This window comes from Haliotis cracherodii, unplaced genomic scaffold, assembly GCF_022045235.1.
Source record: "Haliotis cracherodii isolate W230 unplaced genomic scaffold, xgHalCrac1.p SCAF_5, whole genome shotgun sequence".
Taxonomy (NCBI): Eukaryota; Metazoa; Mollusca; class Gastropoda; order Lepetellida; family Haliotidae; genus Haliotis; species Haliotis cracherodii.
The window spans coordinates 54402434-54417255 of NW_027266308.1; the positions used below are offsets into that span (position 1 = coordinate 54402434).

The window sequence follows — 14822 nt, forward strand, 5'->3', positions numbered from 1 at the left end:
TTGGGATGACGGTATAGGTCACGTCGGTATAAACTGGCTTGCTGAATTTGTTTAAATCTGCACTTCAATTCGGCCTTACGTCGGGCGTTTAAACAGCATGATACAATGGGCATTCGAGCTAAAAGCGGTAATGGTACTGTGTAAGGTTCATATCCGTTTCGACATAAAGGAGTTCGATACACTAATGTTTTCTACGACTGTGGGAAAACCTCGGCTTAGAGGGAGTTAATTTAATTTGTAATGCCCTATAATAATTGCTGGGTACCTTCGGGTTAACATGAAACTGTTAGACCCCTTTATGTTTACTGAGCAACTTCGACATATAGGAATTAATGTAACTGTGCAATGCCCTATACTAGCTGCCGGAGTGTTAAATAAGCATTGTGTAGCACGTGAATCAGGGTAAAACTGGTGTTTTATATCTTGATAATTGTGGGAAACATTGATTGTAGTTGTGACGCGGAATACTGGAACTAAAAGGTAGCTGGCAGACCGACGGCCGTTGTAGATGTGAGTGAGTGAGTTGGGTTTAACGCCGCTTTTAACAGTATTCCAGTTATATCACGGCGTGTCAGCTTAATGTGGGAGGAAAGCCCGAAGTGATGCAGGTCTCAGACGTTTACCACTTCGGTGAAACCTACGAGCACGGGTATGGTGCTGACAAACCTAGAAACATAATCGGGGCGGTAGATTAGAGATAGCCTCAAAGGCTATTTGAACGGGTGTTAGAAAGGTTACATCCTTGAATATTATTGTGGTCAAAGACATTATTCCTGACGTGTCGATATTGATGCGGGACCGACACTTTAGGAAACAGGTATTTGTGTGTGTCTGCTTGAACTAGTCGGACTAATGCAGTTATTATAGTGCTAGTCCACTGAGATAACGTGCCGAAGTTAAACATGGACACCCTCCTTAAACACAGTGTCACGTGAGTCGACCATTCCTTGTTTTGTTCCCCTATTGAGGAACTCCAGGCAGGGTAAAATGCAGTTATTATAGTGCTAGTCCACTGAGATAACGTGCCGAAGTTAAACATGGACACCCTCCTTAAACACAGTGTCACGTGAGTCGACCATTCCTTGTTTTGTTCCCCTATTGAGGAACTCCAGGCAGGGTAAAACAAGTATCATCGTTTAACGCCATTTGATCGAACCACCGACCTTCCGTTCTCCGCTTTATCTTCTAGACTACTGAGGCGGTCTCGACGAGTGATAAGAAAAAGAATAAGACCTGTAAAAGCTTCGGCATAAAAGGAGTATAACTGATATAATATTTAATAACTTCGACATAAAAGGGATGTACCTGTAGTACTTGTAATTACTTCGATATAGATGGAGTAACTGTTATACTTTGTAATTACTTCGACATAAAGGAATTTGTAGAACTGTAAGAAAACTTCGTCATAAAAGGAATTGTATAACTAATATTGTGTAATAAATTTAAATGGAGAAGTAAACTTCGACATATAAGGATAAGAATAACTGGTACGTAACTTCATTATACAAGGAGAAGTGTTACTGTCTAATATTGTGTAATTTCTTCGACATAAAGGAGTAGAACTGTGTAATATTGTGTAATTACTTCGACATAAAGGGTGAGTAGAACTGTGTAATACTGTGTAATTTCTTCGACATAAAGGGTGAGTAGAACTGTGTAATATTGTTTAATCACTTCGACATAAAGGGTGAGTAGAACTGTGTAATACTGTGTAATTACTTCGACATAAACATAACTGTTTATAGTATAACCGTTTCATCTCATGAATGAGGATTCGGAACAAGTTCAGAGATTCAGCTGTGTGATAACATCAAAGAACAAAAGAATATAAGGCATAATAACCAAATAGGATTTATTAGCATGAAACAATTGTTAAGTCGGTGTTAATGTGCCGTTTTCCTCAAAAACTACCTCAGTAAAAACATCCGCTGTACATGATATACCTGGAGCAACAAGATATTTACCTTACCTGTGTTTGTTAAGTCGGACTTGTGTCAACAGCTGACAATGGCGGACGTGTCTAGTCGATTGTTTCCACAGTTAAGTCGCACCTGCTCGACTCCAGTGTAAATCCCAAATGTTGGAAACACGTCATATTGTCTGGCCTGACGTGTTCAGTAGAATGAAAACACGATAAAACAGGATTTGGGAGGAAAAACAGCTTTTTAAAAGGCTGAATACAAAGCAGTGAGTGACTGTACCGCATCGCACTGGGAGCCTGCTGGCGAAGACAAGCAGATCTTAAGATGAAGGTACGTGCACATCATGGATCATGAAATACATATTTATATGTTTCTTTGATGTCATCATTATATACATTATATACATTAAAAAATAGATTATATATTCCTTTCAAATACGAGTTTTGCAAATAAAACGGCGTAATGAGATAGATGCTCTGATTTAGAATATATTGAAATAAAATGTAAATGTTTGATATGATTATGATAGGACTTATCATCTTTAATTATAATGGAGATAGACCACATCTCGTAATATAAAACCTAGGTTTGTATTGTTTGAAAAATCTAATTTAAATACTTTAACCATATACGACGGAGTCATGTATATTGAAACAGTTTCAAAACGCATATTCGATTTTTGTAATATTTGGTAAAATAGCCACCGAAATGAAGTTAAATTGTTCTGTGTATTTAAGCATGAGATGCTAAAACAGAACAATATTATCGCACGGGTTCGAATCTCCATAATGTTTGGAGATGGACTTGAACACACAACACATTTTTTCTGACTTCGAGTTAAAGCTGATTATGAGTTTCCGTTGTGTTTCAGTAGGTATAATACTGAACCAATTGGGGATTGCAAGAATGACTTCGTCACAAAAATTTTCATGATTCATGAGTCATAAATCTACGGTGATTCTAGTCGCATGATGACCTTGACGCGAAACATCACATAAACGTATGTTTGATTGGCTTCCTAGAAGCTGGTGAGTAAAAGAGAAAACGTACAACTCCAGAGATAACATCTGGTTTATTACATTAGCGACGGTACGAGAGTCTTACAACCTTATTAAGCTGGTGAGAGAATCTTCATGGACACGTCTCTAATGCTATAGACCAGAAGTTATCAATAAAGTTGTAAGTTTTCTTAACCAAATAAAAGACTAATAGGGTGTGTGAAGTCCATAATCTGATCGGAATTCTGAGCCTTAGTCCATATGTTGTAATTAACGCAATGTGTGAAATCGAGACATGGCCTTTGTGTAATAAGGGCCATCAATATATAAGGGCTGCTATATATTGTATAATTATCAGTTTAATTAAATTATGGATGACTTCTCACACACAGAGAGCCTAAGACACACACACAGCCTCAGACACACACACAGCCTCAGACATACACACACACACACACACACACACACACACACACACACACACACACACACACACACACACACACACACACACACACACACACACACACTCTCTCTCTCTCTCTCTCTCTCTCTGTGAGAGAGAGAGAGAGAGCCTAAGACACACACACAGAGCCTCAGACACACACATACATACACAACCACACCTCACACACACACACGCATGCACGCACACAATACACACAAACTAAGACCCCCCCCCCCCCCCCACACACACACACAAAAAAGAAGCCTCACACACACACACACACACACACACACACACACACACACACACACACACACACACACACACACACACACACACACACACACACACACACACACACACACACACAGAGCCTCAGACACACACATACATAAACAACCACACCTCACACTCACACATACACACACACGCATGCACGCACACACAACATACATACTAAGACACCCCCCCCCCCCCCCCACACACACACACACACACACGCACACACACACAGCCTAAGACGTCTAAGGCCTGCATCACATCAGGCTTTCCCTCACATTAAGCTGACGTGCCGTGATATAACAGGAATACTGTTCAAAGGGCGTTAAACCCAACTCACTCACTCAAAGGTGAAAAACACCAAAGACGAAGACCTACACTCACTCACCATGTGTAATTCTAATATGATTGCTTTCATCCAGATAAAATGCACAGAATACAAACTTCTATTCACACCAGATCGCTGAAGATGCTTACTAATCTGGCATTATTACAATACGAAATAGGTAACAACGTATGTGTATCGGCTGGGCAGATGAGTTTTCGTTTGGGTCATAGGCCGTGATGTGGATATTTCACCTGATAAAGTAGACATACATAGAGTGAGTTGGTGAGTATGGATTTACGCCGCTTTTGGCAATATTCCAGCGATATCACGGCGGAGACACAAGAAATGGGCTTTACACATTGTACCCATGTTGGGAATCGAACCCGGGTGCTCGGCGTGACGAGCGAACGCTTTAACCACTAGGCTACTCCACAGCCCACTCTTACCCATAAGTCAAGAACGCACGCCCCGTAAATTAAACAAAGGCCAACGCCAGAGAACAACCAGTCTCGATTATCTGCCGATTCCAATCGGGGTTAAATAGTAGTAACTCCATCTGTTATCATATTCTTCTTATTCCAGCTGATTGGACTTGTCATCTTCCTCGCCATGTCCGCCCAAGCCAGGGACGACTGTAAGTATGACATGTGGACATCATGAGAAACGATTTGGCGACTCCATAGTCAGCAAGATGCCCATTATGTAAATAAACGAGACTTGATCGGTCAACCAATGATAGATGCAGAGACCTACGCCCCCGGAGCGCGATGACATGCAACCAGACCCGTCAAACTGACAACCCGATCCAGTTTAGTCGTAATGGGGTGCTGGGGATGCGTTCTATTTAAGTAGGTTACCATGACGTCACGATCAAATGACATCACTAATCTCACTGCCACTGAAGCTGATCAGCTGTACGTTTTGCACCCAAGACACTGGTTGTTAATGTTTACAAACTGAATCTATCAAACATATCCACACGATTAAAAAACAGTTCTAAACTTCAAGTCTCGGGGGTGAGATTTTCTATACATACAGCAATCAGTATGGGCCCTACCATTAAATATTCCTGGGTTTGGACTGGGGTTATTGTGAGAAAAATACTTTTTAAAAAAAATTTCAAGATACCTTTTTCAAGTTTTAAGATAATTATCTTGAAATTCAAGGTAATAAGTTGACATCTTGTCACCACGACTACTTGTTCACAACTTTCCATCACCAGTGTAAGAAACCAACAAAACATGTACACTGTATAAATGCATTCAGTTATAGTATCAAAGAATATCAAGACAATAAGTTTGAATGTCAGGTTAATATCTTGAAGTTCACTATCTTCAGATTGCAAATCATTATCTTGAAATGTCAACTTATGTTTAATTAAATTTCAACTTAGTTTCTTGAAATTTCAACTTTGTATCTTAAAATTTTAAGAAAAAAATGCAGATGGCCCTAAAATGTTTCGACCTCCCGCTCTCCTACGTGGGAGATAGTAAGTCCTACGTAGGAGATAGTAAGTCCTACGTAGGAGAGACTAAGTCCTACGTAGAAGATACTAAGTCCTACGTAGGAGATACTTAGACAAAATAAACTTCACCGTGGCGCCACTACGCTTCCGTACAAAAGTATAAGGTGGAAAAGAATTTAAACAAACAAGAAATGGTTGTTCGATGTTGATGTATTTGATACATGTATCCCAAGACGTGCGTAGATGTATGTACGTCTTTGAGGCATCATAGTAGTGTTTTGGACCTAAAGTTTGTAGTGTTTCGTGGTCTGTTTTCAGCCCACTAATGTTTTGATAACGTAATTGTTTTGTCAATCCAATTTACAAGTGTATTTATTTTTTAGCCAGGCAGTTTACTTTATTAATACCAATTTGATAATATCAATTTTGAGGTACATTCTGGCATTTGTGAGGGAGAAAGTTAGAGATCCGAGTACTAAGAAAATGGGATATATTCAAGAACCCACCCACACGTTTCGTTGCAAAAGTTATATTGATAACACTAGGTGTTCGCCTGGGTGCATTTATTCTCATATATATATTTCAGTGTGTGATCTGCCACCAGAACAGGGGTACTGCCGAGGCTACTTCAGACGGTATTATTTCGACGAGGCTACACAGCGCTGTGCCGACTTCATATTTGGTGGTTGCGGGGGAAACAGAAACAACTTCGTGTTTCTTGAACACTGTCAGGAAATGTGTGAGGATGAAGCAGACGACACGTCCACGTCCGAGTCGTCTTCAGTTTCCACTACAACCACTTTCACAGACACCTCCAGTAACGTCACATTTGAATCAGATCTTGACTCTAATTCAAGCACAGGAACACAAAACCTGACGGCTGAGGTATCGATCGAAGATTCAGACAATTACACCTCTGAGGACACATCTCACAACACTACAGCACTAAGAAGCGAGTCCGACATGAATGTGACCCAGGAAGATGAATCTCCCGACAGTGTAACCAATTCTACTGATTTAACGCCCACGGAACCCGGCCCCTCTTTAGCAGCGCTGAGAGTGACCTCCCCTGATTATGTAGACAAGCCCTCCGCAGATTGTGCCTCCCTACCAGACCGCGGCCTCTGTAGAGGACTCTTCATCCATTTCTTCTACAATCCTGTGAGAGAACGATGTGAGGAGTTTATATACGGTGGCTGTGGCGGAAACGGGAACAACTACCAACGAGAGGATCTATGCCGAAAAGCCTGTTTTATGCCTGTTAATATGCATGCGGCGGCGACGTTAAAGTCAACATCAGTCACCTCTGAGAAAACGACAACAAATAATCCCACGACCTCATCAACAAATAATGTGCCTGTGCCTGTTGTCACAGTGACGCAGCAGACACCGAAGCAGACGACATCTGGTGTAGCCATGTCAAATCTAGAATCGTCATTTGAAGACCTTACAAGTGAAGACACAACTAAACTGCCGTCTCTCGACAGCCAGAAAGCAGCACAGGTTCTTACTGAGGAATATGATGAAGGCAAATCACCAGATGACATAGTTATACAGGACTCTGTCGATAATTCTACCCAATTGGTTGAAGACACAATTACACAGAACTCAACAGGCAGTCACAACCAAACAGGGAACGTAAGTGAGGAAATATTTTCAAGTAACGACACGCCAACAGATGAATCCCTTCAACCGACATCCGGAACCGTTTCTAGCAGTGGGAAACCAACGTCTGTCTCAGCTGACACACCTAAGGAGACGCCCGAAGGCTTGGGCATTACCCAGGTGTCAAAGACGTCTTCAGACTCCTCTTCGACGCTTTCAACAACGACATAGAATTACTGTGTAAATTATCGTGAGTGTGAGACATGTTGACCCATATGCCTGCATGCATCTGACTTGACCGATATATATCAACAGGCATTCGACTGAATATAGACACATGATTTACATTTCTGATTATTCAGTAGACACTGATGTTGAATGTTTATAATGGCAACTTATATCAAAACATACATTTTTAAATACTTTTATATAAGCACGTGTAATTTTCCCGGTGATTAAAAATATAATTAAATTACATATTTACTGAGCGTATTCTTTAAGTCTACTCGTGTTTCGGAATATCACTGACCAAGATATACAGTGACCAAATGTATGGTGAAATGTAAAAGAAGCAGGGAATTAACTTACCCAGGACTTGCTTCTGTAAGCTTTTGTTTTGAGAAAGAAACTTCTATGGTTTAACGTCGCGTCCAATATTATTGTACGTATATAGCGAAGTGCATACATGTGTGTGTGGATGCTTGTACTAGTCCGGACTGATGCCGATTTGTAGTTCTCACCCACTGAGATACCATGCCGCAGTTTAACATGAATACCCCACTCAGACACAGTATACTGACTTCGAGCCGACCAGTCCTTGTTTAGCCCCTTTTATCCCGAGCGCCAGACCGGATAACAACAAGGACCATATTTTAACGTCTTTTGGTATGACGCGGCAGGGGATCGAACCCTCGACCTAACGCTCTCCGGGCGGACGCTTTACCACTAGACCAGTTCTATGAATGGCGATTGAGGTGATTAATTTATCATTTTAATTATATATCAGTATATGTCAACAGTAAATTGCAATGCTTTTTCAAGCTGGTGTGACCATGAAACAACAATAAACTAGTGGCTATATACTGTCTGAAACAACAATAAACCAGTGGCTATATACTATGTGAAACAACAATAAACAAGTGGCTAAATACTGTGTGAAACAACAATAAACTAGTGGCTATATACTGTGTGAAACAACAATAAACCAGTGGCTAAATACTGTGTGAAACAACAATAAACTAGTGGCTATATACTGTGTGAAACAACAATAAACCAGTGGCTAAATACTGTGTGAAACAACAATAAACTAGTGGCTATATACTGTGTGAAACAACAATAAACTAGTGGCTAAATACTGTGTGAAACAACAATAAACCAGTGGCTATATACTGTGTGAAACAATACTAGTGGCTATATACTGTGTGAAACAACAATAAACATGAGGCTATATACTGTGTGAAACAACAATAAACCAGTGGTTATATACTGTGTGAAACAACAATAAACCAGTGGCTATATACTGTGTGAAACAACAGTAAACAAGTGGTTATATACTGTGTGAAACAACAATAAACCAGTGGTTATATACTGTGTGAAACAACAATAAACTAGTGGCTATATACTGTGTGAAACAACAATAAACAAGTGGCTAAATACTGTGTGAAACAACAATAAACCAGTGGCTATATACTGTGTGAAACAACAATAAACCAGTGGCTATATACTGTGTGAAACAACAATAAACAAGTGGCTAAATACTGTGTGAAACAACAATAAACAAGTGGCTAAATACTGTGTGAAACAACAATAAACCAGTGGCTATATACTGTGTGAAACAACAGTAAACAAGTGGCTAAATACTGTGTGAAACAACAATAAACAAGTGGCTATATACCTGTGTGAAACAACAATAAACTAGTGGTTATATACTGTGTGAAACAACAATAAACCAGTGGCTATATACTGTGTGAAACAACAATACTAGTGGCTATATACTGTGTGAAACAACAGTAAACAAGTGGTTATATACTGTGTGAAACAACAATAAACCAGTGGCTATATACTGTGTGAAACAACAATAAACAAGTGGCTAAATACTGTGTGAAACAACAATAAACCAGTGGTTATATACTATGTGAAACAACATTAAACTAGTGGCTATATACTGTGTGAAACAACAATAAACAAGTGGCTAAATACTGTGTGAAACAACAATAAACTAGTGGCTATATACTGTGTGAAACAACAATAAACAAGTGGCTATATACTGTGTGAAACAACAATAAACCAGTGGCTATATACTGTGTGAAACAATACTAGTGGCTATATACTGTGTGAAACAACAATAAACCAGTGGCTATATACTGTGTGAAACAACAATAAACCAGTGGCTATATACTGTGTGAAACAACAATACTAGTGGCTATATATATTGTGTGAAACAACAATAAACCAGTGGCTAAATACTGTGTGAAACAACAATAAACTAGTGGCTATATACTGTGTGAAACAACAATAAACCAGTGGCTAAATACTGTGTGAAACAACAATAAACCAGTGGCTATATATACTGTGTGAAACAACAATAAACCAGTGGCTATATACTGTGTGAAACAACAATAAACTAGTGGCTATATACTGTGTGAAACAACAATACTAGTGGTTATATACTGTGTGAAACAACAATAAACCAGTGGCTATATACTGTGTGAAACAACAATTAACTAGTGACCAAGATGACACGCAGCGTGTATACCTTTATGTGCTGCAAACATCTCATGCAGTAAAGATATGTACATAAACTTTTCAAACCCCACATGCTCTCCAATGATACCGAAGATCCGGGGTAGACTAGGTCTTCAGTAACCCGCGTTTGTCATAACAGGCGATAATGCTTGTCAGTGGTGACTAACCGGATGGGGTGGTCATCGTATTCCATTTGCGTAGGTCGATGCTCATGTTATCAATCACTGGATTGTCTGTTCCAGACCCGATTATTTATAGACCGCCGTCATATAGCTGGAATATTGCTGAGTGCGGCGTTAAACAACAAACACAATGATACCCTACAGATGGGCGAGGCATACTCTGCCTGACGTGACACTCATAGTCATTCAACGGCTGAAACTTGTGTAATCAGAATGTGGCGTCTGTTAGACTGACAAATATGAATGTAAATATACGATACGTGATTTATGGAGAAATGCAGAATAACGAGCTCGGTTCATCTTACCTTGTTATTGTAGGCTCAGTTTATGTAACGTTTCCTTTCCCGGTAGCGATGTTACGCCGTCGTTGATGGCATCAGTAACACATCAAGTTGTATGTGACGCACATCGTCAAACAGTATTCGTGTGATGAGAGTTTTGAACATATAACAAATAAGTTTGACAAACGTGTGGTCTCAAAACAAGAACGCAATAGCCATGTCGACATGACGAAAGTTGCAGTTTACAGAATACAATGTCTGTGTTGTTCACGTTTAGCAGCATATGGTGGGAGACGCACGTACTGGAGCCACGGGGCCAGCTGTACCCATGAACAGGGGACACTACAGGTGGGCGGGGGTCGGGGGTCGGGATGAAGGTGCCGATACGCCTATAGTTCTCATCATAGTGCAGAGCCGTGCACATTCAACACACATGCACATAGATGTTTATTGAGCAGTGTGGCAAATTGGCATCAATGGGCACCAGAGACGTGACTTGGTACTGCGATAGCGAAACTTCGCCTTGCACCTCAATAGAGTAATTGCCATGGGAAAAAGATACAAAGGCCAGATGTGTAATGACTTGTTTGATTAAGAAGATATATAGTTCGTGTTTCGATCATACACGAAGTCATTTGCTCTAGGTTCTTGAAGCGTCCGCATCTGCCATGTTGAAGGTTGTCGTCTGTTTAGCTTTTGTCATCTTCCTTGCTGAACTAAGCTGTCAGCAGTCTCCAGACAATGGTAAGTTATACAGCGTACGGTGTCTTCTTGCCTGTTGGTGCGGATTTCTGGGATTGTTTATGATTGATACAGTACTCTCATTGATTTCTGGGGTTGTTTATGATTGATACAGTACTCTCATTGATTTCTGGGGTTGTTTATGATTGATACAGTACTCTCATTGATTTCTGACTCATTACATTTTCCCTAGTATTGGAAGGTTGTGCTCTATTTCAGATGGATGAATTACATTAAGTCTCCCAAGTATTGTTAGATTGTGTACTGTTTCAGATGGCTGAATTACATTAAGTCTCCCTAGTATTGCTACATTGTGTACTGTTTCAGATGGATGAATTACATTAAGTCTCCCTAGTATTGTTAGATTGTGTACTATTTCAGATGGATGAATTACATTAAGTCTCCCAAGTATTGTTAGATTGTGTACTATTTCAGATGGATGAATTACATTAAGTCTCCCAAGTATTGTTAGATTGTGTACTGTTTCAGATGGATGAATTAAATTAAGTCTCCCAAGTATTGTTAGATTGTGTACTGTTTCAGATGGCTGCATTACATTATGTTTCCCTTCCGTAGTAGTAGGTTGTACGTTTCTTCTAGTTTGCTAGGTTGTGTCCTACTGTAGATGGCTGCATTACCTTATGTTTATTCCTTGTTTTGCTAGGTACCAAGCTCCCCGATGAAGGTAAGTTCATACCACCGACTTTAGTCTATTCTTTGAACTGTTTACTGTTTACAACCGGAATTGCGACTTCCATTCCAGACTAACTTCGAAAAATATTTTCACAAAGTTCTCGATGCAAAATTTGCAAACGGAACAAAAGAAAATTCTGGAATGTCTGATAGATGGCCGAGATTCTATTTCCCACGGGTTATGGAAAGTCTCTTTCGTTTTTAAATGTTTATCCCATTGAAGCGGGAGACAGGCGATGACATATAGCCTGTAACAGTTGTTCGGAATACCCCGCGACGTTCTGATTGGTCGGATAAAAAGGTCTTTCTGACGTGACCCGTAATGTCCCCAGGTCTTTGTGGGGGGCATGTGTGGCCCAGTCGTCTAAGGCGCCGCGATTCGCTGTGCAGAGTTGCGTCCCTATGATTGTGGGTTTGAATCCCAGTTCGCCCCGATTATGTTTCTAGGTTTGTCAGCACCATACCCCTGCTCGTGGGTTTCACCGAAGTGGTAAATGTCCGAGACCTGCATCACTTCAGACTTTCCTCCCACATTAAGGTGACACGCCGTGATATAACTGGAATACTGTTAAAAGCGGCGTTAAACCAAACTCACTCACTCAGATCTTTGTTTAGCGAGAACTAAGATCTCATCTAAATGAGGTTGCTTTAATGGTTTTTGTATGTTTCCCTTCCATATTTTGCTTGGATGTATGCTATTTCAGATGGCGACATTACCTTATATTTCTTTTTTTGTTTTCCTAGGTACCAAGCTTCCTGATGAAGGTAAGTTCATACTACCGACTTTAGTAAGGGTAGGTTTATACGTAAACTTTGGTTGACATCGTAAAACCCGAGGGATGTTGAGACCGGTCTGTTAAAACTCAGCCACTGCTGCCCGAAGGATTTACTATGTCAACCAGGACCGAGGAGGAGTGTTTTATCCGACTTATGTATGAACATGTTTTAACATGTGTTTAATGTGATTTATACATGTGCGTTACGACAGTCTAAAGAAACGGACGTAAAACATATCTGGCTCGGACATATTCGCTCAACATGGTACCTTCTGATGAACCACATCTCTTCAACCAGTCCTGTGGTCTAATGGTTAGAGTGTCGGACTATTGATCAGGAAGTTGTGGGTTCGATGCCCGTAAACCTTTATGAAAAAAAGTGTATATCATGTCTCCGATTTGAGAACATGGGACTCATTGGGCCTTACCAGGAAATTGTGAAACCTCATACCCGGTATGAGGTCTTACCAACTCAGAAAAAGTAAAACCTCCTAAGAGGTTATTATGAAAAACTCCAACGCCAAAAACAATGGTCCATATCCGTGATAGGCTACACTCGCGTTTGAAACACGTGTCAAAGTGATAGGTATATAAATAGTGTGGTCGCCCTTCCATTATTGTCAGGTGTGATTTGGCAGGGTGCTACTGTTTACATTGTTTTCCTTTGGTATAAGTATATGATATAGATAGCTATTTCACGCTGGCCAAAGGTACTCCCAGGATATTGAATAACAGGTGTTCGACAGTAATTGGTTGGTCTTGCATCTATATATTTTGAAAGCATGTTTGAAATGAGTTACCGGGGACACGGGTGGCCCAGTCGTCTGAGGCGCCGCGATTCGCTGTGCAGAGTTGCGTCCCTTTGGTCACGCCAGAAACGTATGATTGTGGGTTCGAATCCCGGTTCGCCCCGATTATGTTTCTAGGTTTGTCAGCACCATACCCGTGCTTGTGGGTTTCACCGAAGTGGTAAACGTCTGAGACCTGCATCACTTTGGGCTTTCCTCCCAAATTAAGCTGACACGCCGAGATATAACTGGAATACTGTTAAAAGCGGCGTTAAACCCAACTCACTCACTCACTGAAATGAGTTACCATTAACTTTGACATATATTTTCCTCAGTGTGTAACCTGAGCCCTGATGCCGGGGTTTGCAAGGCCGCGTTTCGCCGGTTCTACTTCAACCATACCTCACAAGAGTGTGAGACGTTTATCTACGGCGGGTGTGGCGGCAACGACAACAACTTTGTCGACATCGAAGACTGCAAGAAAACCTGTCTTCCGATACAGTGACAGAAGTCAAAGACAAAATGACCCTTACTGAATTAAAATATTGATATCCGATATGGGTCTGCTGTTATAATTATATGAGGTTAGACAGAATTTATCGTCCAAAGGTGCCCTAAATGGGACTACGTACATAGTGATTATTGTACGAGCATGTGTGTCATACTGATTATACGAAACGATTGTCAGAATTTCCCTAGCGAGATCGAGGTTAATACACGAATTCTTACACAAGTTTCGTAAAAGCAGCATGCGAGTGTAATAAATAGAGATTATTTTACGAGCATGTGTGTCATACTACTTTTAGTAAACGAGTGTCAGAATTATTGTACTTCCCGAGTTCTAACTCGAGTTTAGTGAAATTAGTATGGCACACATGCCAGTGTAATAATTTCTTTTATTGCCCATTATTTATTAATCCCTTGAGCTCCCCTTTAAGAAAAAAAACACTTATCACGACAGCTGTTTGGAAAACCACAATTGTCGAATGGTGTCAACAGCCATCATCGAGGACGTCGTTTCTAGTATGACGTCATTCCGACCTCACGTCACAATAAGATTCGAATGACGCCAACAATGCCGTCCGGATGACGTAAACAGTACACTGGTGCACCTGATGTGATATTTGCCCTAGTTTTTGTTATGAACTCGGTTATTTCTAACCCTATAGGTGAAACGTCGCGTCCAAGATTATTGCACTTATATAGCGACGTGCAATTTCATGTGTGTGTGTGGCGCTGCTTGCACTAGTCAGGACTGATGCCAATATATAGTGTTAGCCAACTGAGATACCATGCCGCAGTTTAACATGAATACCCCACTCAGACACGGTGTACTGACCAGTCCTTGTTTTAACCCCTTAATGCCGAGCGCCAGACAGGGTAACAACAAGTACCATCTTTTATCGTCTTTTGGTATGACGCGGTCGGGGATCAAAACCCGGACCTTCCGCTCTCCGGGCGGACGCTCTACCACTAGACCACGGAGGCGGTCCTATAGGTAATAACATGTGTTTACAGCATGTCATGTATTCCATGTATGCTAATGCTGATATATAGGAGCTACTCGATAA

The 14822-nt window shown here is 40.7% G+C and overlaps 1 protein-coding gene across 1 annotated transcript; it reads left to right on the top strand.

Annotated features, from left to right (window-relative positions):
* The first annotated feature begins 2154 nt into the window (after positions 1-2154).
* Positions 2155-13807, top strand: LOC139443770 (papilin-like). The gene is made up of 7 exons (XM_071224688.1): positions 2155-2252; positions 4558-4609; positions 6027-7273; positions 10898-10997; positions 11659-11679; positions 12432-12452; positions 13587-13807. Exons 1-7 carry the CDS (start codon positions 2247-2249, stop codon positions 13754-13756), a joined length of 1617 nt encoding a protein of 538 aa, XP_071080789.1. The 5' UTR covers positions 2155-2246; the 3' UTR covers positions 13757-13807.
* The last annotated feature ends 1015 nt before the right edge of the window (positions 13808-14822 follow it).

Excerpts from the sequence above, each read along its gene's own strand:
- LOC139443770 (XM_071224688.1), top strand. Across the intron at positions 11,680-12,431 it reads TACCAAGCTCCCCGATGAAG|GTACCAAGCTTCCTGATGAA; the intron begins GTAAGTTCATAC and ends TTGTTTTCCTAG. Across the intron at positions 12,453-13,586 it reads TACCAAGCTTCCTGATGAAG|TGTGTAACCTGAGCCCTGAT; the intron begins GTAAGTTCATAC and ends TATTTTCCTCAG.